This window comes from Notolepis coatsorum, assembly GCF_963971535.1.
Source record: "Notolepis coatsorum genome assembly, chromosome: 5".
In the NCBI taxonomy this organism is placed as follows: domain Eukaryota; kingdom Metazoa; phylum Chordata; class Actinopteri; order Aulopiformes; family Paralepididae; genus Notolepis; species Notolepis coatsorum.
In genome coordinates, this window is record NC_140169.1 from 101,846,331 (window position 1) to 101,863,830 (window position 17,500).

Here is a 17,500-nt window from a genome sequence, read left to right on the forward strand (position 1 = left end):
TTTCCGCTCCTGAGACAGACAAACAGACGGACCAATCCTGTCTCTCTTTATCTTCTCACCGACAAGGCCTTGACACATTCTTCCATCATCTGCCTTAATGCTACTTGACATCCTGGAACATGGTTGACATTTAATGGGAAAAAAATTATAAAAAGAGAGAGAGAGAGAGAGAGAGAGAGAGAGAGAGAGAGAGAGAGAGAGAGAGAGAGAGAGAGAGAGAGAGAGAGAGAGAGAGAGAGAGAGAGAGAGAGAGAGAGAGAGAGAGAGCGAGAGGAGAGAGAGAGGAGAGCGCTAGTAATGATAATTATAATAACCAGCCAGGGTGGTTTTTTATTCTCTGTTGACTCCTCTTAGTTTCTTGTTCATTTTCTTTAGTTAATCTTTCATTTTCTTTTTTTCTTTTTACAGTTTGTTCTTCGCACTTCTCGTTCCCCACCCCGCCCCCCACCCCCACCCCAACAATGTCACAGTCCTGTTTACTCTATGTTATGTGTCTGCCAAGCTTGTCTTATCTGTTTTCTGTCACAGACATTCAACTGTGGATGAGTGGGGGTTGGGGGGGGGGGGGGCTAATGTAACAACATAGAAAATGGTTAATGAGGGAGATATGGGGGTTAATCCCGGAAACCGAGTCATCCCGAGTGCTGTGTAGCTATCGAAATGCATGCTTATACACATATATATATACACACACACCATAAACCGACTTCACTCCAGCTTCAGAAAGGTATGTGACTCGGCATACATGAGGCCTGCCCGATTTTCCAACCGTATGTTATATATATCTACAGATATAACATCAGAGAAATCATATATATTAATATATATATATATATATATATATATATATATATATATATATATATATATATATATATATATATATATATATATATATATATATATATATTGTGAATTGGTCCCCTTTCAAACGATAACAACTGAATGAACCTATACCTACCTACCTACCTACCAACCAACCAATCAACCTACCTACCTACCTACCTACCTACCTACCTACCTACCTACTACCTACCTACCTACCTACCTACCTACCTACCTACCTACTACCTACCAACCAATCTACCAACCTACCTACCGACCTACCAACCAGTTCATGCCTGCAATGCTTTTGCTTGCCTTAGTCCCTACTGTGATATATATTCATATATCTCTGCTTAGATGCATGATACCAAAGAAATAACACCTGTTATTGTGACCATGCTACACGTCTATACACATGGCTGCAACAGTGCAACGCCTCAACTCCCTGGCTCTCTCCGTAGAAACAAAGTGTGGAGAGAGCCGACCTGGTTGAGGTGAAAGGATGAATCACACGCTTTATGTTGTTGAGTAAACCCTCCTCCTCCTCCTCTTCATTGCCGCCCCGTGGAATAGGATGAAGAGTGGCGGCAGCAAGGCCTGGGGAAAAAACCAGGATGGGGTCGTGGCCAGCCAGCCCGCCCGCGTGGTGGACGAGCGTGAACAGATGGCCATCAGTGGAGGCTTCATCCGCAGGTAGGAACAAGAACAAGTGCAAATTTGCAATAGCTGCATCCTCCTTATAATAGGCCACTCCCATTGCCACACCCCCTTTTAGGTAATTGGCATGAACACACATACATACACACACACACACTCGCTTGACCTCCAATGTCAGCCTCCATAATTACAAAACCTGGTCACAGCTGAAAAAAGGGATGAGAAGAGGGTTGGGGTATGAGGTCATCGGCGTGTCATCATGAGATGTGCCTGCTGATTGGCAGCCAGGGTACAATCCATGATCCACCATGATACATTTCAGGCATTTTCACTACTCTATACCCTGCATGAGAGAAGAAGAACCACACTCTGTAGGGACGTTGTCCTGACTCCTGAGCCTTCTGGGTTCCAACATTCAATAACAAAGTCCCCAAAACCACGAAACAAGAGAAACCGGAAGTTCTCTAACGAGACAATTAACACAGGTGTGTAGAAGTAAATAAATGTGTCTATATTTTACGTGTTTGTTTTCACTGCAAATATGTATGTATTTTAGTTCTCTAGGTTTAAAACTGCTGTGCAGGAGTAAATAAAAGCAAAACCTTGTATGTCCATATGGGTGGTATATATAGGGGGAGGAGCCTGTGTAGATGAAGCATCTGGAGGGTGAGCCAGGTGAGGTGAGGTGTTGTACAGGAGGACCTGGGGAGCACCAAGGCAGGGTGGGGTCGGGTGGCGGGTCACAGAAAAGAGACGGCAAAAGTTCAACAGGTCAGAAATGACCATCTGCCGGTGTGGAACTGGGGAGAGCGGTATACAAACCAGCAGCATGAAGAGAAGGAGAATGGGCAGGAGGGAGTGATTCATTCATTCAAACTTCATTTAATCTCCAATTAAGCTCTCATTTACAATAATGTCGAGCGGTACAGTACACAATACAAAAACAATATAGAAACAGAACTGTCAATCAATTAAACAATTAAAATGAATTAAAACAACAAAGGATACTAAAGTATTGCAAAACATGTGTCAGGGGCACAGAAGCTAAAAGCAGATTTTCGTAATTCAGTGTAAACTCTGGGGACATTAACCCTTTCACTGCCGCACTACCAAAATGGTTAACCCTTTCACTGCAACAATTCACAGAAGGTTAAATACCATGTACTGTAGATCAGTGGTTCCCAAAGTCGGGGTCGCGACCCAAAGGTGGGCCGCGAGCAGCCACGGGTGGGCCGCGAGATGATTTTCAAAAAAATAAAAATAAAATAAAAGAATAAAACTTTGTCAGGCCACTGAAATTAGAAGCAGGCCAGGACAGTGTTTCTAGTTGTATTCTAAAATTCTTATTCTATTCTATATGGTTTTATATTAACTTAATAAATAAACAAAAACGAAAAATCTACTTATTTCAACGAACATTTCAAACTAAATAACAGATTATGCACATAAAATGCTGAAAACAACCGAAGCAACAATAGTATTTTAATGAGGCTATTATTATTATCATTATTATTTTGCAACAAGTTAGCCCTCTCATAAATAGCACATATAAATGAATAACTAACTTGAACTAACTTAATAGGATTGAATTGATATTTGGTTTAAAAAATCAGTCGCCTGGCAAAAAAAAGAAAAAAAAAAAAGCCTGGCGATGTGCATTGGGCCGCGGCTCTCTGACGCCTTATTTTCTGGGTCCTGACTCCTGGCCTGAAAAGTTTGGGAACCCCTGCTGTAGATAACCTTGCAAGTAAACTGTGACAGAAGGTTGGCTTTTTGTACAGAAACAAACCCTATTTTTCTTAGCAGAAGGTTGCTTCCAGACTTGGGTAGTAGTGGTCCTCTCTGGTAAAGAGACGTGACTCGCATTGGTATCTGTTACTGTATAAAGCCATTATTGCTGATCTTCCACCCTACATGACCTCATTGCTGGACTGGACCTCTGGACCTTATCATACTCGTGCTGGTGATTGGACGGTCGCCGTCGGTTGTGTGATAGTAAAGGGTTAACCTTCTGTCGTGTGGCAGTGAAAGGGTTAACCGGCTGTCGTGCGGCAGTGAAACCCTTTCACTGCCGTCGGTTGTGTGATAGTAAAGGGTTAACCTTCTGTCGTGTGGCAGTGAAAGGGTTAACCGGCTGTCATGTGGCAGTGAAAGGGTTAACCCAGGGGTCGGCAACCTGTGGCTCCGGAGCCGCATGCGGCTCTTTAGCCAATCAGCTGCGGCTCCCTGGCCAAAAAATAAATGTATTTATTTATTTTTTTAACTTTTATTTCTTATTTTCTTATTTTGGAGATCGATGTCATACTGTGACACTGAAATGAAAAAATATTTCACCAACTAATATATTTAGTCAACTAAAATATGTCATCAACTAAAATATACAGTACGTCACACCCCGCGCCTCTCCCTGCCACGTCTATACTTTCCGCAACGGAGTTCGGTTTCCGGGTTCCTCTGATTGGCCGCGACCCCCACGTGACCCGCCCCCTTATCCACCGCTGCCGCTCTAGCGGCAGAGGTCCCTGCCTTCCTCAATTTATACGCATGGAAGTATTGACTACGCCGTAATGAATAATTAAAAAAAGATACCGTTAACTGGAATATGTTGTGCCTTTACACATATGTTGGATTATGTAATTGGTTTGTCATGACAAACAAATAAAAAAATCGCGATTTACCCGCTGGCTACAACAACACACAGTGACTGCATGTAGTCACTGTGTGTTGATGTTGTAGCCACCTCCTCAGAGGCAGGAATACTAAGCTCCCCCTTAAGCTCCAGGAGAGAGGAGAGAGGCTGAAAACCCGCAGTTCTTGCCCGACTGATGGGAGCCGAATCCCCGGATCCGATTTGTCTGATGAATACCCCCAAAACATGGAGGTCCCGAATGCATGGAAGTATTGATTGCGCCGTAACGAATAATTTAAAAAAGATACCGTCAACTGGAATATGTTGTGCCTTTACACATATGTTGGATTATGTAATTGGTTTGTCATGACAAACCAATAAAATATTGCATCGCCGGCTGTCTCTGGCTTGCTCCAGCGGACACCAGAGCTAAAAGTAGGTCTACACATGGTAGTCTTTTTTCAAAGTGGACTACTTTTTATTTTATAAATGTTCCACAAATAAGGGAAATACTCAAATATACCTGCATAGTTCAGGTTTTTATTTCAAAGTCGGTCTACAGACGCCAGTGTTTTTTTTCTCCTCTTCTGTTTTATTTCAAAGTAGGTCTACACAGCCAGTCTTTTTTCTCCTCTTCATAAGAGTTTGAGGTTTTCCTTTTTTTTTTAATCTTTTTCCCCCTCCATTTTCCTCCGATTTTCTCCCATCCCAATGTTAGTCGTATGCCAATTCCCAATCCCCTTCCTGGTCACTGCACACTTACCCCCCACAGTCAGATCATCTGGGAGAGTGGAGGCTATCACGTGCTTCCTCCGACACACGTCCAGCCAATCAACCGCTTCTTTTCACCTGGCAGCGCGGATCCTCCCCGAGAGGGCGTAGCGTGTGGGAGGATCACACTATCCCACTCAGGTCCTATCCGCGCTTAGCAGGCGCCCCGACCGAACTGTAGGAGTCACTGTTTACAACGACCCGGACCCACCCCGCCAGCTTCTCCCACCCTCTAATACTGCCAATTGTATTAGTGTGAACGGCCAGCCAAGCTGGTGACAACCCCGGAGCTGTGAGCTCCGGGGTTGGTGACGAACGCAATCTCCACTACGCCACCTAACCGCCCTGAGGTTTTCCTTTGTAAAGGTAAAAACAGCAATAAAAAGTTAAAAAAATTATTTTTGTTGCTTTACAATTCCCTATAAAGTATAATAAATCGCAAATTACTTTTGGTATGCAATTGTCAGGCGTTTTATGCTAAATGTGGGGTATGCTTGGGGATAACTATATATAAAATGTTATACACTGTGTTATCTTCATTTTAAGGGTAAATTGGTTTTGCGGCTCCAGAGGATTTTTGTGGGAAGGGGAGAAATGGCTCTTTTGATAGTAAAGGTTGCTGACCCCTGGGTTAACCTCATGTGAATTGTCGCAGTGAAAGGGTTAACCGTTTGGTAGTGTGGCAGTGAAAGGGTTAAATGTAAATTTCTCATCAGGCCAGATGCCAAGATATTTATATTCTGTCAATAATTGACCCATTCACCGTGAATATATGCAAATTATCATAGACAGTACCTTTGGCTCTAGTCTAGTTGTTTGCATTGAGTACCAGTTTAAGATTAACAAGCACATCCTGCAACATATTCAATGGCTAGTTGTACAGAGTCAGCAACACAATAGACAATAGTGTTATCCGCATAGAGATGAGCCTGACAATGCCTCATTTATATACAGTAAATAGTAAATAAGACCCCAGGTTTGAACCCTCCCTTTTGTAATGGGCAAGAACTCACACACTGATGTCTGTTGGATCAATAGCCCTGTAACCTTTGCAAGCAGATCAAAGATCAAAAGATCAAAGCCAACATTTATTAACCTTTGTAATAGTAGAGAGTGGTCAACTGTGTCAAATGCTTTCGGCAGATCTGCAAAAAGGGCAGCACTTCTGTCAAGGTCAGATACTATGTCCTTGCTATGATGCTGTGATAGTGCTGTTTTGCTGTGATGTGGGCTTAATATAGAGTGATCTGAGAGAAAAAGTTATTTTGAGTGATTCCAGGAGGATAGACAGGATAACTTGGATATTGGTCGATACGATAGTTATTAAGATTACTTCTATCTCCACCTTTATGTAATGGATGAGCTATTTTCCAGATACTAGGAATTATTATACATGATGACAATGAAAGATTAGATATACAGTATGTGTTATTTGTTCTGTAATTAATGGAGCAGCTACCCTGAGGGAAAAAAGGATCCAGCTTATCTTCTCCAGTTGATTTCCTGGGCCCTCATTTATCAATAATGCGTAGAAAGTATTACTATTTTCGTTTATACGCACGGAATTTAGAATGTCTCTACGCACAGAAAAATCGGGATTTATCAAACGTGCGTGCACAGGTCGTACCACACTCTGTGTTGATAAATACCAATTATTCTTACCGTCTATGCTTGTGCACGATTATAAGTATTTGCATAGAGAACCGCCCCTAATCAACCATATATGGTAATTAATTACCTGTTTGTGGAATGTGGAATAATGGCTATAAGCAAACTATAAACTTCACTGAGAGCGAGATTGATCACGGAGGTCATCTAATGAACAAATTGAATGTAGAAAGCATTTAGTTGTGAACAATCTTATTTGGAAACATGACACACAAAATAATAGTATTTAGCTATTTATTTTAAACAATATTTAATCGTATGATTTTAAATATTTGTGCGCCGGGAGCCATGGATGTTGGAGCCATGGATGTTGACTGACGCAGTCCTACAGAACCAGCACATTGACAGAAATAAATTACAAACTCACCCGACATTTAATAACTGAAATGAACGAGTCACTGAAGCAAATTGCTGTCCTTGCAACCCAATGGAGAATAAAAACCTGTAACACCACTAAATGGCTCTTGTGCGCGTGTGAGCCCATTATAATTGCGCTCCTGTTGGGTCGTTGGGTTGGTCAGAGTCATTAACTATGGCTTCAGTGGATAACCCCGATCACCTGCATTTAAGTGATATTTTAATTACAGATACCCCAGTAATAACATTACAATTTAATTAAATACAATTAGGCCTGAATGAGTCATTCCTCCTGGCCACCAGCAATGACATGTATCAGCCAAATGTGCATCGCAGATTACATTGACTGAGTGCAACCCCTTTCTATTCACATAACTGAATTTGTTTATTGATGGAGCTTTGACAGCTACATGGGTACAGTGTATTGCTCGATCCATCTCCAATATCACGCGGCTGGACCGTGCCAAAGATCCCAGGGTGGAGAGGACTTGAATGTGCACAGGAATGGAATTTGTGCGTTTTGTTCCAAGCTCCAATTTGGGTCCCAAATTGCGGTACAAATCAAGGAGAGTGTGTCTCGGGTAGCGGACTCTATTTAATTATGTTCTCTCGGCAAATAGACTGCCATATCTCTGAAAACAGCTCCCCGCGGAGCGCACCCTGTGAGAAGTATCCTGATAACGCAAGATAAACCATGCTGTATTCATTCGGAAAGACCTATTCCAAATTATATTTATAGGGTTTGACAATAATTACACTCATGTCTCTATTTTACAATTAACTATAATTAATTATGCGTGTGTGTGTGTGTGTGTGCAGGGTAACAGACGACGCCCGGGAAAATGAGATGGACGAGAACCTGGAGCAGGTGGGCGGGATCATCGGGAACCTGCGTCACATGGCCCTGGACATGGGCAACGAGATCGACACCCAGAACCGCCAGATCGACAGGATCATGGAGAAGGTATACAACTCCCACACACACACCCACACCCCCACACCCACACACACACACACACACACACACACACACACACACACACACACACACACACACACACACACACACACACACACACACACACACACACACACACACACACACACACACACACACACACACACACACACACACACACACACACACACACACACACACACACACACACACACACACACACACACACACAAAAGAGGTGTGTCCTCTCAAAATCAGTTCATCTTACCAAAAGGAAAAAGCACCCTAGAGGAAAGGTTAATTTCCTACCTTCATACTAATGAAATTCTTTCCGTCACGGTGAGTCAACAGCAGGCGGGAGAAGCACTAGTTTATATACGGGAGTCACAGGAAAGATTGAAGAGAGAAAGGGAGCTTTTGTTTGTGACTCTTTATTATAAAAACTAAAATAATGGAGGTTTTTAGAGCACCATTCTACATACTGCAGTGCAATAGAATTTTGTCATGAAGTACGCCAGTACATCTACAACCATTCCCGTGTCTACGTTGATTTTGTCGTGTGTGTGACATGCGTGTGTGTGACATGCGTGTGTGTGTGTGTGTGCGTGCGTGTGTGCGTGTGTGTTTCAAATGGTGATTTTCTAGCAACAAGATATATATTTTCAAACGATAAACCAAATATACAGTAGGCTTATAGTGCTAGGTGCACTATAACACTACAACACTGCCTAGGGGCTATGGATGTGAAGGCCATTGCAGGCACAAACAGTGGCAGTCATTGTGGAAGTAGTTGTGATTTTACACTAGCCCTGTTTGCTACTCACCAATGATGTTAAGTCATTAGAGTCCTTTCTCAGCACAAACCATGCTGTTCCTCATACCAGCTCTGGCTAGTTGGCCACAAACCAATGCAAATCCACCGGGATCAAGCTCCCGTCTGACTGAAGCCGACTGAAGACCAATGACATCTACTCCGCGGTGCACACAGCATTGAGCTCAGTTGTCTTCAGTCTTCAGTCTGGCTGGTACAGGCGGGAGCTCCACCCCACTGACTCTGCATTAGTTTGTGGCTCACTATCCGGGAGGAACAGCATGGATCATGCTGAGAAAGGACCCCTTGCCGATCAACGACATCGTCAGTAAGTATTAGAATTAGAATAATCAAAGACTCCAGCCACCCAAACAACTGCCTCTTTGAACTGCTGCGGTCAGGCAAGCGATACCGGAGTCTCATGGCAAGCACCCCAGGCCATCAGGATGCTCAACGAACAATAACACTATGTAACAACCATCAAATGCACTCACAGCACACATCCACACACACACACACTCACTTTAAACATACAACTCACTGCAGCACCCACTTTAACCACTTTAGTACACCTAAGCACACTTTATATTTATCGGTAAAGAATTTGCACTACAACCCATACCTCATTACACCTTACTGTAAATTATACCTAAATTGTACCTCATCCCACGTCTGCTTTGCACTGTATAGTATATTGTATGGTAACTCAGTTACTTCTACTCTACATAGAGCATTGTATATATGTATATACTGAACATTTTTGTCTACGTACTTGACTTCTATTTTATACTTTTATACTTGCTATACTTATTTTATTATCTATTTTTGCAGAAAGAAGCATTTTGTATAAAAGTATTCTGTACTTCTGTATGACAACTAATAAAGAAACTTGAAACTTGAACTTGAAGTAGCAAACAGGTGCTTGGGTTCCAAAAATGAGAACTATACCTTTATTACCCAACATGAATAAACTGACATCGTCCTTCTCTCTCTCTCTTTCTCTCTCTCTCTCTTTCTCCTCATAGGCTGATTCTAACAAGACCAGGATCGACGAGGCCAACCAGCGCGCCACAAAGATGCTTGGCAGTGGCTAAGCTCTCCGGAGCGCCCGCCCTGCCCCCCTGGTGCCACCCTGCCAACAGGCGCCGACATGCTTCTCATCATGGTATTGACCTTCTGTGGGTTTGCACACGTGCACATATCACCCCCCACCCCCTTTCCCCCCATTGTAAATGTTGTTACGTGTATTTGTCTGTTGACGCTTTTTCAAAACGATTGTCCTCGTATCAAAAAAGAAAAATAGATGATTTCTTACACCATTCTTTCCAAAGGTTGTATATAGTGCTGACTTGATGGCTCTCTCTAGATCACCTGTGAAGTTTTTATTCTCTAATCGACAAAAGTATATATCATATATTATAAGATATCATATATAATATATATATATATATATATATAAAAGTACACTGCGCTGGATGACAAGTATATAATATGAATGCTATACAAGCTGTTTGGTTTTTGTTCTCTTTTCTTTCCTTTTCAGTATCTCAGTAGCGTCCTGGTGAAACTGTGTCATTCCGTTTAGGCTACTGTCATACTCCTTATGTGTGGTGTGGTCATGACGAAAGGGAAGAAGTGGGATTTGTGTGGGGAAAGGAATTCAATAAAGATATTATATTATAAAGCAACGGTATACAGACAGATGGAATTACAAAAAGCACTTAACAATCAAAATGGCAGTGTTGATTAATCTTCCCTCATTGCAATCATACTGAGTTTCCTGTTTAGACAATGTGCAACTAGTCTCTCCGTAGCTGTTATTAGACATTGCGTTCCAAGTGATGTGAATTGTGCGTTCTTCTGCATGACAAATGGTAGATGTTAGAGTCTTATAAATAAAAACCTGTCTGAAAAAGAAAAAGAAAAAGGGAAGAAAAGAATATACAATAACATGGCAGTAGCAGAAATTGACAAAACGCATGCTCAGTATTAGGACACAGTTGAACGTTCCATACTCCTGCTGCGCAAGTTTGCAATAGTTACCACTCTCTCTCTCTCTCTCTCTCTCGCTCTCTTTCTGTCTCGATATATTTACCGACTGTGATCATCTTGTTGTAAAATTTAAACGCAAAAAGGGAATCTAAAAAGTTAAGAGATTATGATGAAGATGAAAATAAACGAGGACTTTGGGTTGTAATTGCAGCAAAAAAAAGATGTTTTCTAAATGATTATGCAGTTCAGTGCTGAAGATGTTGATTATGTGCTGAAAGGCCGGGACTGGTTGTGTACTGTTGTAACATAGGTTTTGGATGCTCTGGAAAAAATAAAATAAAAATAAACATTTGCAATGTAAAGCAAAGTCGCATATTTCTGAGAGACCGTACTTTTATAAGAAGACTGTATCTGTCAGTTTACTCCCCCCCCCTGTGTGGTTTGTTATTGGTAAAAAAAAACTCTAATACTCTGAAACAAAAGAAAAACGACATACAAAAGTTTTTTGTTTTTTTGTTGCTTCTGTATTCTAGAGCTATGCACAAAAACGCCAAAATGTCAAGTAGTTAGAGTTAAGACGAATAAATACCTAAACCTGAATGACACAATACATTAAACTGTGAGATTGATGTCCTCAAACGCATGTAATATTAAAAAGAGTCCCTCTCTGTATCCTGTCAGTGTGTAAAGTGGTGGACATTTTGTAGCTATAGCTGAATTGATTAAAAGTAATAAACACTATAGACACCCGTGTCGGGTCTTTATTGTTCTTGTCAATCAAACCGGCTGTGGTCTTTCTCTGAGAACAAGCTGCCCATCCAGTGACACAAAGCTAAAGGGGAATAATAATCATATGAAGATCATCTTTATGTCAAGGTCAAGAAACTATGAGATTTCTTATGGGAAGCACAGAGTTGTCGTGCTTCCTCTCCTAGCCACATGGTCGTGATCAGTGAAACACAGAGGAAAAACTTAAATAATGCACATTTTCACCCATGATCTTGTAAAAAAAAATATGTAAAAGGGGATCTATTGTGAAAATGGCCTCTTCCTATGTTTTTCATTGTTTTTACAGAATGAGGGGTTGTCTCAGCACTGAGAAAATGTTAAATATGTGCATTGTGCCTTTTTTCTGCAGTTCAGCTGTGACAAAAACCCTCCCCTTTGAAATCACCCATTCAGAATTGCAGCCAGAAGTTAGTAAGACATTGTATGTGTGAAGAGATCTTTATAAAAACCGTCTCTTTTCTACCTAAAGTTGAACATACAATTTGTTTCTGGCAACATTTTTAATGGTAAGATTGCTATGTTATTGCTGGATCTTGAGTCATATTTGATCTGCAAGGTCTAGTCTGACAATTTGATCTGAATTTTGTTCTGACGGTATAAGCTCGTGCACCACATGCTAGATGGTGGATGGTGGCTCGCAGGATTGAAACAGAGGGGTATAGAGTCTGCTAGAATGCCTAATCTGAGTGTTTTTCTTTCAGCAAAGACATGTTTAGGGGACCTCAAAGTCCTATATTCCCGTGTTAAAAGGGACTAATGTATGTTTAAAATGGGGCTACTATAGTTTTGATCAAAATACTGTGAAGCATGCAAACACAAAGCAGACATGGGCCTATTCCTGTTGACTGTATTCACACTGCAGCCTTTTTGCTCTTATGTCATGCTCAGTTTGGGATTCCTTTCCACCCTCAGGGACAGACAGTAAAAAAAAATATATTGGTTTCTGCATCATTTACTAATATCAAGTACAAGCATTTTAGTCTGGTATCATCAGGACAATATGCATGCTTGACTTTGATTCATGATCAAGTTGAAGATGGAATCCAAGTAAACTTTTATAATTGAGGACCCTGGTGTTCTGACTGAAATGTGCCGCCGGACAGAATACATCCTACATTTAACATTCATCTTTGATCGTTTTATTTAGAGGGAAACACAAGTGTTCAATAATAATCTTGAGAACTGGCAGTACAGAATGGATTCGATTGGTACAGAATGTGCAGCGAAAATCTGTAGCTGCATTGTTTACACACACAGCCAAGGTCGACACCAAGTTCACGGCATGCCTGCTGACTTACATTACCAACAATAAGTGACCCCAACGACAAATCACAACATGGAAGCCATGCGACAGGAAGTGGCCTATAAGAAACAAGTAATACCTCTACTACCTCTACTGCTACAGGAAGTGGCCTATAAGAAACAAGTAATACCTCTACTACCTCTACTGCTACAGGAAGTGGCCTATAAGAAACAAGTAATACCTCTACTACCTCTACTGCTACAGGAAGTGGCCTATAAGAAACAAGTAATACCTCTACTACCTCTACTGCTACAGGAAGTGGCCTATAAGAAACAAGTAATACCTCTACTACCTCTACTGCTACAGTGGCCTATATAAAAAACAAACTACTTTACTACCTCTACTGCTACAGGAAGTGGCCTATAAGAAACAAGTAATACATCTACTGCTACAGGGACAAGGGCATTATCTGAGAAGTGAAAAACATTTATGTTCCTTTAACAAGAAGTAACTAGTACTTAAAGTTGCACTGCACCACAAAATAACAACAACAACAATGCTGATTTATGGATTCATATCCCAAAACTATAAACAGTCTCGTACAGGGGCGTCATGCAAGCCAAAATTGTGGAGGGGCACAATTAGGGGGAGACACCACAATATTTGGAGTGTTTTTGCAGTGTTTTCCTGTGCCGACACTTTACCTCTAAATCAGCTTCTCACTCTCTCTCTCTCCCAATACTCACATTTGCAACTTTGCATGAATTCACATAAAAAGAATATATCCAAAATGCTAATTAATTGAGAGAAAATAGATTATAAAGCCACAGATTAAAGAAACCTGCCAACATGGCAATAGCTGTATTTTCAAAGATAATAGCCATGTGTAGAATATTCATGCCTACCTCAGCTTCTGTCTGCAAGACTCCAAAAGTAATACCTAACTCTCTCCAAGTTCACTTCCTGGGTCCTCTCTGCCTCAACTGCAATGACCATCAGGTTCACTTCATTACTCCACAACACACTGACATACTGTAACACCAATACTTTCCCACATGTACACATTCACCTGACTGACACACCCATGAACATGAAGTGTTGATATGAAGGAACCGGGACTATGATACTACTAACCACTTTAGCAACACCGTTAAGCAGGAACCATCTCCTCCTATTCCCATGTGCACTGCGTGACCTGCTGTTGAACCTTTGGAAGAAACCAATAGCATAGGGAAAGGGGGTGTGTGTTTTGATCTATGACATCATTAGAAGAATATGTTTGACTCATAATATAAATGAATAGTAGAAATAGAAAAAAAATAATAGTAATAAAATGTAATAAAAAATATATAAGAAAAAAGATCTGGTGGGCCCCTCCAGTTTGAATGGGCATGACGCTTCTGGTCTCGCACAAATCTATCTGGTTTGCAAGATATTACAATTTAATATGTTGCGATTCAGTGAGTTTAATGACTGTGAGTTCGTCCTCAAGTGATGTCATCCGAGAACAATGATGTCATCTCAAAATGATGTCATCTGAGAACGCTGAATCATTGGGTTTGTTGTACCTCAATGAAATGATGGGGGGGACGGGACATATGGCTATACTTTTACACTTATATACCGGTATATTTTTCCAAATAAAAAAAGAAAGACCAAACAGAGGTCAGCCGTAGCTAGCATAGATGAAATGCTCCTTTAGTCAAAGATGTTAGTCCACACAGTACTGTGCAGCCACAGCAGAATAAAAGGCACGGCATTGAGGGATTAGCCAGTGGTACAAATTAGTGTGTTGCAGTTATGCTGGCTTCTATGGTGTTTCTTAATGCAATGGGTTGATCATGCAAAATAGAGTGGGAGCCAAAGTAGAAGTCCCCCACCATTATCCTACATACAGTATTATCACGATTATCCAAATAGTGTCTCTTGGGGGTGAAGTATTAGTGCAACAGGCATGTCAAAGGTGTGACCTCTATGGCGGCTCATCTGTATCTTGGGTAACGTAAATCCACTATGACCTGTACTGTAGCTTCTGAAAGATTCTATAATACAGATTAATGTGTTGATGATGTTGAATAATTGTGATACATTGTCCATTCTCCACTTCGAATGAAGTCCTAATGGATTAGTTATGCGGGACAAGCGCAGCCAAACATCCCAAAGTACACACACACACACACACTTGAACTCTCTTTCAAACACACAAATACAGATGCACACATACACATACACACACACATAGACACACAAAACACACCCACTCAGCCCAGAATCATCCATCACAGTTTATCAGTGTGGGAAGTGTAGCGTTGAGAGAGCAGCGATGTATTACAGGCTCCTCCACTGGGAACAAGACATAGCTACTAGATCTACACTACAGACGATAGGATCAGCATGTCTCTAGCAACACTGGAAAAACACCACAGGGACAATATCTAATGCCTTGCAGTTATGCTAAACTTGGGAGCAGTATTGTGAATTATGCATTAGGCCAGGTTGATGCTGCATATTCTAAATGACAATGGTGAAAAATGATAAGGTATACTGACACGGGAGTTTTAACAGGAGTGATGGATTTTTGGATGGAGTTTCCTCATACCTGCTCTGCCCTCCTAAAATCAGTTGTGGCTTTTGAGAGAACGAGCCTAGAATCATAACAGCAAAGGGAATGCTGCTAAAACTATTAGTCGGAGTGATCTCCTCTTTATCACGGTATATTTTGCCCACCGTGGCATGACAAGGTGAACTTGTGACTATAGAATTCTTCTGTCTTCTCGAATCGTTTTTCGATTTTTCTCACTTGATTATTTGTTTTTCTAGAGGAGCGAAACGGCTGCCATTTTACCCTACTCTTTATCTCTATTGAAAGAGAGAGAGAGACAGACAGACAGACAGACAGACAGACAGACAGACAGACAGACAGACAGACAGACAGACAGACAGACAGACAGACAGACAGACAGACAGACAGACAGACAGACAGACAGACAGACAGACAGACAGACAGACAGACAGAGAGACAGATAGATAGATAGATAGATAGATAGATAGATAGATAGATAGATAGATAGATAGATAGATAGATAGATAGATAGATAGATAGATAGATAGATAGATAGATAGATAGATAGATAGATAGATAGATAGATAGATAGATAGATAGATAGATAGATAGATAGATAGATAGATAGATAGATAGATAGATAGATAGATAGATAGATCTCCTGCAGCTGAATGGGGAAACAAGTTCTGCACTACCACACAATCTCCAAACTATTCTCCCTCTCTCTCTCTGGTTCCTCCATTATTCAGCAGCATAGCATGCATACTGTACGTAAGCTTGGAAGGAGAGGGGAGCAGGATAATGAAGGAACACTGAGGATCTGTTGTAGGTGCTGCTGGTACATCTTGTGGATCTTGTGTGCTTTTGTTTGGCTTTTTTGTGCACACAAAGGAATGAGGTATCTCTCTCTCTCACACACACTAGGGCTGAGCCCAAACATTCAAACGTTCTGACCTTCGTTCGTTATGTTGGCGTTCGAATCTTAATTAATGGGTTCGAACCTCCGCTTACATTTTTTAATTTTTTTTCAATTTTCGTTTTTAAATTATTTTTATATATTTTACATGAAAAATATATATCAGAACCCTGAAAAACCCTGGCGAATGTTCGAATCCCAAAAACAGGCTTGGGGACAGCTCTAACACACACACACACAGTAGACTAGAAGAGACACACATACTGTACATAAACATATTATGCAGGCATGTATGTATGTATGTATGTCCGATATTATCGGCCTACCGATATTATCGGCCGATATCGGCATTCAAATGTGATATCGGAAAATATCTGTATCGGTTTTCAATTTACATTTATAGAAATGATGTCCGATATTATCGGCCTACCGATATTATCGGCCGATATCGGCATTAAAATGTGATATCGGTTGATATCGGTATCGGAGATTAAGAGTTGGACAATATCGGTATCGGTAAAAAAAGCCAATATCGAGCATCCCATACGTATAATGCAGAAGTTAGGAAGTCTTTATTTGGCATGCAAACGACACCCACATGCGATGGGCGGCACACACACACAGGAACACACACATGCAATTTTCTTGTGTCGCCTAATGCCATTGAGTCTCTGCACTTGACCCATCCCGTCGGCGTCTATTCTTATCCTAACCCATGTTTGCTTCCGCGTTCGCGTTTTGCGCTCTGATTGGCCACTGACGTACGCTAGTTTTCCCCCCCGGTATGAGCGTAGAAATAATGCGTGGACACTTTGAAATGGGTATCACAGTAGTAAGTCCTACTGTAGAACATGACATATTAGCATGACATCTGATTTATTAATGCCAATACTAAAGATTAGGGACAAACGCAATTGGCACAAGTGTAAATCATGGATTAGTCACTCAGTTTTAACATCTGACTTAGCTCACCTCGTTCGTCTGCTGCCTGTGGATGTTATGGTCACAAGTTCAAATCACTCTTGGTTCAAGTTTTTTTTTTTTTTTTTAACGTTTAATTAATTTATCCACTCTGGTTGGATGGTGTGTATGTATATGTATGTATTGTGCTGTATAATGACAATACATTTGAATCAAATCTCATTTTGAAATCGCTACCTGTTGAGTGGATCACCATGGTGCAATGCAATCACCTCCGAAGCTGGCTGCCACTGTCGTGTCCATAGGCAGCGTAGCGATTTCAAAATGAGATTCGATTTCCTGAGGGGGTGGGTATACTTCATGACTTGATAATGATGATAAAGCTACCACTCTGGAAGGG

At 41.1% G+C, this 17,500-nt stretch overlaps 1 protein-coding gene across 1 annotated transcript in view; it reads left to right on the forward strand.

Annotated features, from left to right (window-relative positions):
• Positions 1-9,770, forward strand: part of LOC311228775 (synaptosomal-associated protein 25-A-like) — a gene marked incomplete at both ends in the record, with an annotated part of 22,652 nt that extends 12,882 nt beyond the window's left edge. Inside the window, 4 exon segments of the mRNA XM_084314714.1 lie at positions 1,320-1,354; positions 1,358-1,518; positions 7,727-7,871; positions 9,702-9,770. Coding sequence (XP_084170840.1) covers positions 1,320-1,354; positions 1,358-1,518; positions 7,727-7,871; positions 9,702-9,770 — 410 coding nt within the window.
• Positions 9,771-17,500: the final 7,730 nt, after the last annotated feature.